This window comes from Pygoscelis adeliae, unplaced genomic scaffold (genome assembly GCF_000699105.1).
Source record: "Pygoscelis adeliae isolate BGI_AS28 unplaced genomic scaffold, ASM69910v1 Scaffold423, whole genome shotgun sequence".
Classification (NCBI taxonomy): Eukaryota; Metazoa; Chordata; class Aves; order Sphenisciformes; family Spheniscidae; genus Pygoscelis; species Pygoscelis adeliae.
In genome coordinates, this window is record NW_008824415.1 from 57,468 (window position 1) to 70,664 (window position 13,197).

The 13,197-nt window shown below is 45.9% G+C and overlaps 1 protein-coding gene across 1 annotated transcript in view; it reads left to right on the plus strand.

Moving 5' to 3' along the window:
* The first annotated feature begins 619 nt into the window (after positions 1-619).
* The window catches only part of DAGLA (diacylglycerol lipase, alpha), a 32,441-nt gene continuing 19,863 nt past the window's right edge, over positions 620-13,197 (plus strand). Inside the window, exons 1-6 of the mRNA XM_009320869.1 lie at positions 620-714; positions 1,252-1,463; positions 3,876-3,977; positions 4,580-4,718; positions 8,480-8,567; positions 12,958-13,092. Of these exons, the coding sequence (XP_009319144.1) occupies positions 620-714; positions 1,252-1,463; positions 3,876-3,977; positions 4,580-4,718; positions 8,480-8,567; positions 12,958-13,092 (771 nt within the window). The remainder of the gene's footprint in view (positions 715-1,251; positions 1,464-3,875; positions 3,978-4,579; positions 4,719-8,479; positions 8,568-12,957; positions 13,093-13,197) is intronic.

Below are 13,197 nucleotides of genomic sequence, written 5' to 3' on the forward strand. Positions count from 1 at the left end.
GGCAGGGTGCTTCTGTGTAACTGATGGTCGAGTGAGAGATCTCCTAAGAGCTTGCTCCCTCAGCTGTAAGTGCTTGCTGTTGGGAGCCAGTCAATAGCTTTCCCAGATGCTACCACTAACTGCTAATGGGTATTTTGGCTTCCCGAGCCAAGTGAGGGAGGGAACTGTTGGACAACAAGAAAAGAGGCAGGCAGCAGGTGAGCCTGTGGAAGAACATGGTAATAGGGCCCTCTCTAGAGTTGAGGCCAGTATAACCTGTCCAGAGCACCCCACGGTGGCTGCTTGCCAACATGCAGCCCTAACAGGATTCCAGGTAATCTTGTGAAGTGGAGCTGGGTGAGTGGTGATTATGTTCAGTGAGTTACACACCTGCTTCACATAATACTTCCTACTCTTTAAACTGTACATTCCTCTCTTGTGCTCTCCTTCTCGAGCATGCCATGCCCCCTGGTGCTGGAAGGAAGAAGCTCTGCCATCTTTGGTGTGAAATAGGTTAGCTCTCAGGTGCAGTCCCTCTGCTAGTGTGGGGCTCTCCTTGAGGGGGTTGAAGAGGGTCGGCACCATCTTTGGTTCTGTTCTTTTCCAGGAAAAAAAAAAACCTTCCTCAGCCCCGTTAGCCATGCCAGGGATTGTCGTGTTCCGCCGTCGCTGGTCTGTAGGCAGCGATGACCTGGTTTTGCCAGCCGTCTTCCTCTTCCTCCTGCATACCACCTGGTAAGTGAGAAAGGCAGAATGATGGTTTGAATTCTCCCATGAATTCTTCTTGCTATTCCTGTTTCTTGCAGCTGTAATTCTTCCTGCGCTTTTACATGCGGCTGGAAGGCTTGTTTGGGGCATTTCTGACAGACACCAACATATTTCCAGCTTCTGGTTCTTTGGATAAGTTCTATTCTAAGCTCTAGTTCCAAAGAGGGAGCTTGACCAGAGCTACCTGCATCCTCCAGTGCTACTCAAGGTTGTCCACTGGAGTTTGGGGCTGTGTTTCTGTACAGGGGCTCAGGAAAAACAATTGGAGTGGCAGATCCCATGGGATAATGTGACTTGACATGGATCATCAAATTCTTCTGACCGGGGTAGCAGGGCCTCTGGATGGCTTATGGGGAGGAGATTTCCAGAACAAATTAATATTAATTGTAAATAGCTATGGGACACTGAGGATCCTCAGTAGTTTTGTGAGGAGAGCAGGTGTGGGATATTACATGCAGCTTTCTTTGGCTTACTGCTGGTAACAAGCTGGTTTGTGACTGGCAGGTTTGTGATCCTCTCTGTGGTGCTCTTTGGGCTGGTGTACAACCCCAACGAGACCTGCTCGCTTAACCTGGTGGACCACGGCAGAGGCTACCTGGGCATCCTGCTCAGTTGTATGATCGCAGAGGTGGCAATCATCTGGCTCAGCATGCGAGGCAGTATCCTGTACACAGAGCCCCGGGACTCGATGCAGTATGTGCTCTATGTCAGACTGGGTAAGAGGCAGCGGCCTGAGGCCTCCCAATGACTCAGCCTCCACACTGCCATCTGCTATCGCAGAAGACTTCTCTCCCCACACCCTGACAAACACACAGCTTCTGAAAGACATCCAGATGGCCACTTGTATGTGATATGCATCTGAATACATCACACATACTGCACCCTGTCATTGCTGTAAGACTCTCATGCAATGCCCCAAATATCTTTCTAGCAAACCTTTAACTTGTCATCCTCATTGCGATGCAGGTACATCCTTTTCCTCTAACAAAATATGCTCCCCTTCTGTCTTGCAACACAGATCTGCCACAGTGAGATGCATCTACACCTCTCCCCCACCTCTCTTCCACACGTTTTCCTATGATGTAGGCATATGTCTGTGTAAGTCATGGTGGTTCTCACCCTGAGGCACGTGCATGTCCTTGCCTGTCATAGGGACGCTTAAGTCTACACCCACCTACCTTGAGACCTATACTTGACCTCTTGACTCACATGTGATGCATCTCTCTATCCAGCAACCTGTGCTTTGATACTCCACCTCCAGCTACTGTGAGTTAAATAGGTTTACCACCTGCTCACTGGTTGCATCCTCTCAGAGTGCATATTTGTCTTGTCTTCTTAAAAACATTTCCTGTCTCACTCCCCCACCAAGAACTGTATCAGAAAAGAGATTGTTCCTTGGTCTCTCATTGAGGGCTTCCTTTTTAGCTTGTCTTCCCTCCTCTGTTCCGTTGTCTTCCAGGTACAGAAAACTGATCACATTCTTCTGTCCTGAGTGAAGATTTTAGGAGAGAAATCTTTTGGAGATGCAGAGTCAAGCTCGTTCCAAACAAAGCACCTCATGTTTTTGCATCTCTGTTTTTGCTGGATTGTTTTCATGCAGAATTTGCTAAAATACGGGTAACCTTGCTTGAAAGCTCTGTCTGGGAGACATTTCCGCCTTTGAGTGCTAAGTGCAAATCATTAACATGAATAGCAAACATATCTTTCCAGTTTCCCAGACACACTGCAGCCTCCCTAGGGAAGCACATAGAGCCTGACAGTTTAAGTAACACTGTTAGAACCAGACTAAATGGGGCAAGGGAGGTAGAGAGAATCTAAATGGCCATTTTTCCTACCCGAGAATCATCCCCTTTTCTTCCTTGTCTGCCTTAAACTATACATGTGTTCAGGATCTGTATTTATACTATATCTTGGGTCTTGCATATGCTTGTTTCATGGGGCTTTTTACTCTTAGTGGCTTCATCAGTTCTGATGATAGAAATAGGAGCGTGACCGTCGTGTGGGCAAGGTCCGTGTGACTGTCCCGTTTTAAGCATGTGCTGTTTAGTGCATATGAATCTAGGGAAAGTGTTCCAACGTGAACCCAGGAAAGTCTCATCCGTGCTACTGCTGCTCCTGTCCTGCAGCAGGTAGACTCAGAGGGGAGACAAGCCGAGGTAGGCAAAGCCTAGCTCAGTTTAAGAACATAGATTGTGCTGATCAGGAACCAGGTCCAGCCCTGGTTCCTTGCCCACTGCTGTTGAAAACTATTTGTCATGGGGCTCTCTGAACTGGTCTTTCCAGGATGGTGAGAGTCTGTAGTAAGCCACTTATGGAAAGATACTGTGCCAGTGTGTAGATAGGGAGGGTGGATGGTTAGTCGACTAGGCTGGAACGTGGGTTTAGTCTTGGCTCCACCAGAGGCTTGCTAGACATTACTAAGCAAGCTATTTACCCTCTCCATACCCGATTGCCCACCTGTACTTTGGGGTTGTAATGTGTAGAGAAAGTGTGAGGATGGGCATTTCAGAGCAGTGTTTCCCAACTTTTTTGTTTCAGGGAGCCACTGTCAACCCCCAGTTTCTTGTTCATTACCACGGTAACATGCAAAACTGAGGAGCCAGTAAATGACTCCTTAAGGACTGTGTCCTGGGAACTATTACTGGAAGGACTGCAAAGGGCAGAGGTGCTGGGAACATTTGCTAAGTGTAGTAAGCAGGATTAATCCTGGATACGTGCTACTACTTATTTCATGTCTTTGAGTCAGGCCAGCTGTCTGAGGTGGTTAAGACCTAGGTACTGTTACATGGTGATTCTTGTCACCTAAGGGAGTCTTTCCACTGTCGTGGGTGGAACGTAGGGCTATCTGATTCACACCTCTGATACAGCCAAGGGCACTGACAGCTCTGTGCACATGTGGTCCTTGTGTCATTTAGGAGTAGTTAGTGTTAAGGACACATTACATTTTTGGTTCATTTTCTTGACTATCACCTTCCAAAGCATTGGGTGCCAGTGCTGCAGTCACTTATTCTGTGCAACTGTCCTGCTAAAGAACCTGTCTTTGGGTTTCCTCTCCAGAAGATGGGGAGAGGCAGTCGTTGATCCTTAGGGAGATGCTGCTACTATGCATTGTGTTCCTTTTGTTTCAGCTATCTTGGTGATTGAGTTTGTGTATGCTATTGTGGGCATCGTTTGGCTAACGCAGTACTACGCTTCCTGCAATGATATCACAGCAAAGAGTGTCACTTTGGGTATGTATTCGGAATGTGGTTTGTGTGCATTCCTGTGTATGCGCAGACATCCTCTTGCCTTGGAGAGCTAATTCATTTGTGCATGTGGGGATTGACTGTTGGAAGTGGATTGTAGCTGTAAATGTGGTGCTTGTTTTCCCGAGACGTTACTGCTCAGAACAGTTGTTCTATTCATTTGTTTGTGCTGTCTGCACTGAGGCAAGAATTCACGTTCCCATGGAAGGGTCTGGCTGGGGAGTCTGTAAGACCTGGTTCCCCTTCTTCAGTTCAAAAAGGCTTTACTGTTCTCCTGGAAATCCTTTTCGATCTTGGCCAGTCTCCTGCTGGGGTGATGCTAATGTTGCAGTCCCCCTAGATACTCAGTGAGTATTTAATGGCTTTCTGCATGGGCAATCTCCTAAAACAGCTGGAAAACCTAGCTGTGGTTTGGAAGCCTTTCCAGTGGATTTATGTTTGCTGCAGCTGGCTGCAAGAGTATTTGGGGTAGCTTTCTCTGTCTGCCCTGCAGCAATGGAGAAGTGGGTCTGTGTGTGGCGAAAAGCGGGAAGCGATGCTGCCAAGACTTACGGGCAGAGCACCTGACTTCTCTTCTTTCTTTGCAGGAATGGTGGTGTGCAACTGGGTTGTCATCCTGAGCGTCTGCATCACTGTCCTGTGCGTCTTCGACCCGACAGGCCGGACCTTTGTCAAACTGCGTGCCACAAAGCGGAGACAGCGCAACCTGAGGACATACAACCTGCGGTAAAGCGGCATTTCTGGAAGGGTGCCCTGCTTTTTTTGATCCTTGACATTCTCCTTGCCTTGCTTCAGGGAGCATTTGGCTTCGGGCGTTGCTTCCCTTTGCTGGTGAGGGTGATTTTGGAAGAATTTTGGAAGTGCTACCCACAATGGCTTGTCTGTCCATCCTGTAGCAGTGTTTTGCCTGGTAACAGTGAGGCAGTGCTTAGATTTGTGCTTAGGTTGACACAGCATCTTCTTCCAAAGCCCCTTTCTTCCTTTATATTTATCTTCAAAATACGACCTTTTGGCCTGAGGTTTCTTGTATTTGGTCTTGGCCAAGAAGCAATTTCTTCTGTGTTGGCAGTCAGATCTTTTAATTAAGAATTGATTGCATCTTTGAGCTACTCAGATGGGGATATGAAAGCTTTTTTTCGCCAAGCAAGGCATTTTTCAGAAGTTTTTTTTCCAGTAGCAGGACAACACAAACAGGCTTTGTTTTCTTATGCAGTCTTGACATACATAACTGTCAGCAAGGAATGTGGCTTTGTAGGACTTGAGGGCATTAGGTTTTGAATGCTAAAAAATGAGGCTTTTAAAAAATACTCTGCAAATTTTGCATTTCTCGTTGGGAATGTATACTCAAGGGTGTCTTTAATACATGCTCTTCCAATGTCTTGAAATGGGATCCTTCAGGTTGTCTTTTTGAGGAGAAAACAGACTTTTCTAAGGACGATGCAGCAAGTTTTGTTTAAGGAGCCTGTTTTTTTATTGCAGAATGTGCAAGACATTCTTCGTAACCTTTCCAATATGTTACTAACACTAGGCTTGAATATTTGGAGTTAGTGCCCTGTTAGCCTAATGTGTGTGACTTGCTGCATTGTGATCAGGACATTCCCAGGAGATCGGGATGAGAAGCTATGACAGTACTGTGGATCTAGTACCCCACACTACATCAAAGCGGTTTGGCTCAGCGTGTTATTTTTCCGAAGGGAAACCGAGTGCCACAGACTGCCAAGTTTTTTTTTGCCGGAGGACTTAAATCAAAACAAACCCCAAAATGATCTCCCCTGGGAGGCGTTTTGAGATCCCAAACAACTGAGTGAAGGTCTCTGTCCCTTGGGCCATGGCCAGGTTTTTTCCCCCCAGGCCTGTAACATTTTCAGGGAGCTTGTGCCTGCTGTTTGCAGATTCCCACTCTAAAAAGGGAGTGTTAACAGATGTTAACAAGCAAAATGCTGTGGGCTATAATGTGAAAGGGAAACATAAAGTGTTACTATGTGTTCACTACTAAAGCAATTGTTTTCAAAGAATATATTTTTAAATTCTCCACTTGCTTAAAGCAATCCTTTCCAAAGAATATATTATGAAATTCTCTGCCTGTTTCTGGGTTGCGGTCCTGTAAGATGCTGAGGGCCAGCCATTCCTACTGAAATCCCTCTGTCTGCAGTGATATGTGCCTTCTCATGTACAGCAGTAATTTGACCTTTTTATTATTCTTAACCTGAGCCATATTTCCTCTGTCTTAACTCATGAAAAAACTTGATTTGTTTGTCACATTAAGGAGATGTAACTTTGGCTTCCTTTTTGTGGTACTCTGCGGTAGCTATTGGACTCTGTTACGCAGCGGTTTTCCTTTAACAGTGGCATGGTGATGTGTGTGGGCTTTTATGTTCTTGCAGAGCTAAGAAAATAAAACAACAAAACAAAAGGCTCAGCTAATTGTGCTGAGGCTTTTCTAAGAAACTTGCTTTAGAGCTCATACTAAGCATGTGGAAGTTCAGTGTTAGGAAGAAAGAATTTGGGAAAAGTTGGAGTGAAAATAGCTCAGAGCACACTTGCTTGTTCAACCCCCACGGTGAAGTTGTGAAGTTCTTTGCATTGCTGCCCAAGTTCTTTGGCATTTGGTGGAGTAAGCTGAGTACTGCCAGCTCTGTCTTAGGACACTTGTATTCCTACTCCTCTTTTGGAGTCTTCCTTGGAGGTTAGGGATAGTTGTTTTAAAGTGTTCAGGCATGAGTTGATGGATTGCTGTTGTGGTTTAACCCCAGCCAGCAACTAAGCCCCACCCAGCCGCTTGCTCACTGCCCCCCCCGGTGGGATGGGGGAGAGAATCGGAAGGGTAAAAGTGAGAAAACTCGTGGGCTGAGATAAAGACAGTTTAACAGGTAAAGCAAAAGCCACGCGCACAAGCAAAGCAAAACAAGGAATTCATTCACTGCTTCCCATGGGCAGGCAGGTGTTCAGCCATCTCCAGGGAAGCAGGGCTCCATCATGCCTAATGGTGACTTGGGAAGACGAACGCCATCATCCCAAATGTCCTCCCCTTTCCTTCTTCCCCCAGCTTTATATGCTGAGCATGACACCATATGGTGTGGGATATCCTTTGGGTCAGTTGGGGTCAGCTGTCCCGGCTGTGTCCCCTCCCAACTTCTTGTGCACCCCCCAGCCTGCTCACTGGTGGGGTGGGGTGAGAGGCAGAAAAGGCCTTGACTGTGTGTCAGCACTGCTCAGCAGTAACGAAAACATCCCTGGGTTATCAAGCTGTTTCCAGCACAAATCCCAAACACAGCCCCGCACTAGCTACTGGGAAGAAAATTAACTCTATCCCAGCCAAAACCAGCACAATTGCCCTGCGGGATCTGCTCCTTCTGTTGCAGATGAATACTCCTTTACTAGCATCTTTTTCTTCCAGGTGCAACCACTTTCTGTGCTTGGGCTTTTCCTGATGTGATCACCTGCCAAGAAAAATAGAAGTGGTCTTTTTTGATTGTCTGACCTGTGTTGAGTTAGTCTGTGTTCATGTTAAAAAAAAAAAGACCCTGCATTAGAGGAGCTCTGGACTTTATGTAGGTAGCATGGCGCTCTGGCACAGAATCACACAGTCACCCACTTCAACGCCACTAAGCCTGACTTGATACAAGGATTGTTTGTAGGTATGCCAGTCAAAAATAAGGGACTGTCACCCTGCAAAATGTAGTAACTAGGACAAGCTCACAACAGTGGAGTGAACTCAGCTATAGTTCATTTTAAATAGGGTTGTCCAATTAGCTAATTTTGAAGCTGAAATTGAAATGCCATATAAACCAAATGTGGGTTGAGCTAAACCTTCTGTATTCAGCCTTTTTTAACCTTTTCTAAATTGAAAGAGAACCTTTAGCTTGCTTTCCTTTTTTTGATTAGTTATGCACCATACTTGAATAAAGAGTGCAGATTGTTTCAGTTCTGAGACTGTATTATGTTTAATAAATATATTTTTCCAAATAAGCTATTTATTGGAAAAAATTGCACAGCTCCTCTCATACTAAGTGCTCAGGGTCTTTTGTACCATTCCCACCCCCTCGCCCCGAGGTAGAATTTTCCTACTGAGCGGTAGTACACCCTAGCGCGTGATGCAGCTGCCAAGTTACCAGTAGACCCTCCTTCCATCCAGAGCGCCAGGTGCTCTTGGACGTCCTGCTTCCAGCGGATGCCGTAGAACAACAGTAGCTTCATTGTGGCCATCCCATTCAGGCAGGACACCATGTGTATAAATACAGAGGCTTGGTCCTGGCTGGAACAGCTAGATTATAAATGACCTTCCCATCCTAGAAAATGAGCAGAGTTGTTAATCTATACGTGGCTTCCTTGTCTCTGCTAGACTGGGATAAATATAAGAATATGGTTTAGCATGCATTGTACCAGTGATAGCGTAGGCTGTGTGACTTTGTATTGGATCCTACTGTTTGCTTGCAGTCACGTTCTCCTGCCTGTCCTCACGTGCGTACTCTACCCTTTGTTTATAGACACCGCCTGGAAGAAGGGCAAGCCAGCAGCTGGACACGCAGACTCAAAGTTTTTCTTTGCTGCACACGGACAAAAGACTCTCAGTCGGTAGGTGCCAAACATCTCCTGTCAGAGAGCAAGCTACGTGTATGGCTGTCCATACATGGGACTCAGCAGAGCGTAGCAGTGTGGGGTTCCTGCTGTCAAGCTTGGATGATGTGTGTCTTATTTCACTGTGAGCGTTCTTTGAGATCTGGAGGCACAAGGAGTCCAGGGAGCCATGACGGTAGTGCATGCAATGGCTGGAAATGCCTTCCAAGAAGCAGCAAGCTGAGCTACCCTCAGAATGACCAGGCTTGAAATTTTGCTGCATGACAGTTTCTTTTCCTTCCTTTCAGCCCAAGAAGCCTGAATGAGCATTTGCATTTCTGTGGTAGGGTTCCTGGGTATTCCATCCAGAAACAGAAGCTGATGTTTCCCTCTAGCTGCAGGTGTAACACTGATGAGTAGGGCAGTTGTCTTTTCAAAATGACTAGTCTTAACCTTCTGGTCTTGAGTATTACAGGACTCTCTCTGAAGGTAAAGTTAGCGCTGAAAAGCAGCGTTGTCAGTGTTAAACTCTTCTCCTGAAGTTGTTGTTTACCTCACTGTTGCGGTGAACTGGGATAATAATTTTAAGTGAAGATACCAGTGGAAGAAATGCATATTTTCACTATGTTTAGGTTCAACATTTGACAGCACTTTGTGGTTAGCTTCAGTTTCCCTTTGTCTTAGCCAGTTTGCTTAGGCAGTTTCTCCTATTGTTTGCATCAGTCTTAAACACTTGAGGAGAGAGGTCTCTTGGAAAATGGGAAAATGTAAACCTGTCAGAATCGGCAAAAGAATACTTCTGGATTACTAACAGTCAAAAACTACTACTTAATCCATAGATTCACATGAAGATCACTGGTTTTAAGTTTTCACGTGCTACAGTTGGGATTTTCCCTTGCTGTCACCTATCCAGCAGGGAAGGGTCAGGGGCTTGATACTGCTTCCCCAAAAGTTACAGTCCATTCTTATCGGAAGGAGTGGGAGCAGGTTTGTGCCTTAGGGTGATACTTACAGGACTCCTGAGGACCTGCTGGAGAGCTGAGTACTAAGGTGGAAAATTTTGCTGATGACTTGTAATATTTAAGTTGGTCAGAATTACGAGTTTTTGAGAACTCTTGAAAGACCAATTCCGGAACCAGGGATTTGTTATCAAGGATAGAAGAAAGTAATAAAGAAAGATGAGGTGAGGCGTGCACATCTGAAGAAACAATTTAAATTACGTACACTGGGCTCTGAATTAGTTACAGCCTCTCAGGAAGAAAGCTAGGAGTTATCAAGGACACTTCAAGTGTACAGCAGTGGCCAAAAAATCAGAAAAACATTTACTTCGGTAGAAGGGCATAGAAAATGACAGGGAAAACACCAAGGGACTGACCACATCAGTGATGTCCTCACTAAATATAGCCTGGTGTTTGGTCTCCTAAAAGATGCGGCAGAAAAAGGAGCATATTGGAGGGGATATGAACTTGTATAGGAAGAGAAGCGAGACTGGGCTTTTACCCTCAAAAGGGAAAGGTGTAGTAAGATGAAGAGCTGTGTAAGAATAATGGAGAGTCAGGTGAAGGCTACCTGAACATTTGTTCATCACAGATGGCAACCAGTATGAATTAGATTAAAAGGGTTTGTTGGTAAGTGCTGTGTAGTTATCCGCAGGGTGCAGTTTCCAAAGTGTGGACGGCTGCAGGAATTGTCATAGCCCTTTTGCAGAAACCCAGCAACGTGTACTGGCACGCTGATCCTCCCAGCGGCACGCTCCTGCAGTTCTGGATGAAATGCCATCGTGTTCCCAGGGAATGTCCCAGTCCCAACCTGCTGTCCCGCTGAGGAGCCATAGCCCAGGACTGCCAGCTCTCACAGATCATCAGCTAGAGCTGCTTAGGAAAATCCACCTGGAAAACCGAAACAAACCAAGCTTTGTGTCATGGCAGCTCAAACAGCAGCATTTCCTTGGGGGTTATTTTCTGCTCCTCCACTTGCCTGTGTGACCACAGCAGAGGCACCTTCCCTTCCCCCTGACAGCACAACCACGTCGCCTTGCCCAGGTATCCAGAGACGCTTGTCCTGAGGGCGTAGCATGGGTGCTACAGCCTGGCTCGAGAGCCCTGACAGGCATCCAAATGGCCTGGTTTCTGAACGACTCTATTTTATTCAGGAATGCAAAATATTTCACTTCATGTCAAGCTTTTTTTAACAAACTTTTCATTCTGCAGTGACTCTGTTTCTACTCTTTTTTTTTGTTCAGGATAAAAGCAGATACCAGAATCTCCAAATTCCTTGTGCTATTGAATTTCCATTTTGCATTCAGCCTGAGCAATTTCCAGGCTCTTTTCTTTGCAGAAACAAGCTCTGACTTTGTGTGTCCTGGCATGACAGTGTGTGGAATGAATGTGTATGTAATGGATCAGAAATTAATCCATTGCTGTCTCTCCCAGTCTTCATGGAAGAAATGTTCTAGCAGAGGATCATTGTCCTCTGGGCTGGAAAATAGTTCTGCAGAGTGGACATGGCATTGGGGCAAGAATCTATTCTTATGGGTCTGGAGTGAAGTCTGAAGTGCCAAGTCTTCCCCAGCCCTGCCAGCCCCAGAGCCTGCAGGGTTTGTAGCAGAACGCTGCAGTCAATCCTACAATGTACTATCAGGTGCTCCAGCAAAAACTCTTCCTTTGGAACAGAACATACATGTTGAACTTCCGTTACGGCCTTTTACTTTGGTCAGAGTATTAAGGGGTGTTTCTGTCACTTTGGGTTGATGGGCGCTTGTCATATTTTACTTCGAGGCTATTTGTATTTCTTGTGTGCGTATAAGAACTGTGCTAAGATTTATGGGGTCAGTACTTCAAGGATACTGCAGTTGTAATGTTGGAGAGGTTAATGCCAGTCCACTTGCTCTTCAGAGGCACAGCTGGCACGGAAACCGGCACAGTTGGCACCTGAAGCCCCATTCTTAATGGTGATTTAACTTGCTTTTGTAGGCGAGTGAAAAATGATAGAAAGTAATCTTGCACTCCGGGAGTTTGTCAGAGATAAAAGAATGTAGGTCATTTCCTGCAAGACTGCAGGGAGAGATGGGATTTACTTTCTTGCCTGTCAAAGAGATGGAGAGATCCTGTCCTGAAGACCAGCCTTTCTTCAAGTGCATGGCTCAGGCTTTCTACAGACAAGACTGCAGTCGTGTGGCTTTAGGTGCTGAGTAAAGGATGCTATGAAAAAGTTCAGGATAAGGCTGTGACAGACCTTGGTAGGAAAGGTTTAGTGATGGTAGGAGTCAAAATACTGACCACTTGTGTACTACAGCACTTGCTCAGTCCCACTTTTTGTTGATGCAACCTCTGGGTCACCCTTGTCTTTAAGCTTGCTGGTCAGAGCAATGCCTAGATCAGCATTGTCTCACAGTCCAGCCTATATCCAACCTCCCAAACCATTCTCACGTAAGGTCTTTGGGTTTTTTTGTAGCACAGAGCCAAAGGGAAAATAACATTTCTCCTCAAAATATCTTTGTTTGTCGCTGCTTCAGAGTTTTTGCTTGACCCTCTCAGGTCAATTCCACTTCTGTCCCTCCTGTGCTGTCTTCCTTTTTTGGTTTGGTCACCTTCTCTTCTGGGAACTCTGCATTTAATGACCCGGATCTTTTTCCAGGTTTTCCTTTTCAGGCCCTTTTGCTTGAGTGTAGTCCAAGATAAACCTGGAAAAGCCTGGTAACTTGGTCAGCTCCTTCAGTACCAAGAGCTGCCATGTGTAACACATGCTTGTTGTGATTTAACTCTCTGAAATCAGGTAGCAAAGAGCGCGATGGTGAACAATGAGCAGCCACAGAGACTGTTCAATGGCAGGATTCAAAAGCTGTCACTTTCTCTGTGATGTTGCTGGGATGGTGAGATCTGGGTTAAGTATGGGCAAAATGATCCCAGGACAGAGTTTACAGAATTGAAGAGGCTGTTAAATAGGACAAAATCAGCGCTTTTTTTTCCCTGAATAGCTTTTGTTCAAATGAAATTGCTTTGAGGAGAAAGGATGACTGAGATAACACTGGATTGGGATTTGCTTGGTTCTCATCTTACTTCCTCTGTCTTATTTACAATGTAGAGATGAAAACATTTCCTTTCTCTCCCTTAGTGTCTGCCTCGTCTGTTTTGATGTTGAGGTGGTCTGCTTGCCCACGCATAAGCACACAGCATAATATAAATTCAGTCTCAGCTGAGGCCTCGGAGTGTGACTATGTAAAATAAATGAGATTAATATGATTAGATCAGATATGGTGTTCCCTGAAGGAATGTCATGGATGTTTTGGAGAGAGCGCTACAGAAATGAGGCCATTGCTGCCGCATTGGTTCTCATTCTGTGTCCTGTTTTGAGGCTCCCCACACCCAAAACTCCTCCTCCTAAACTCTTCTCTCCCTGGATTTTGCAGGACGCCTACTCTGAAATCGCCTACCTTTTTGCTGAGTTTTTCCGAGACCTTGACATCGTCCCATCTGACATCATTGCAGGCCTGGTTCTTCTGCGCCAACGGCAGCGGGCAAAACGCAATGCTGTGCTGGATGAGGTGGGTGGAGGGGGCGCATCGCTGTGCACGGAGGCAGTGGGCATCTCACTTGGCCTCTGACTTACCTGCTGCTCTTGTGACTCATTGTGCGAGAAGTGCATGACT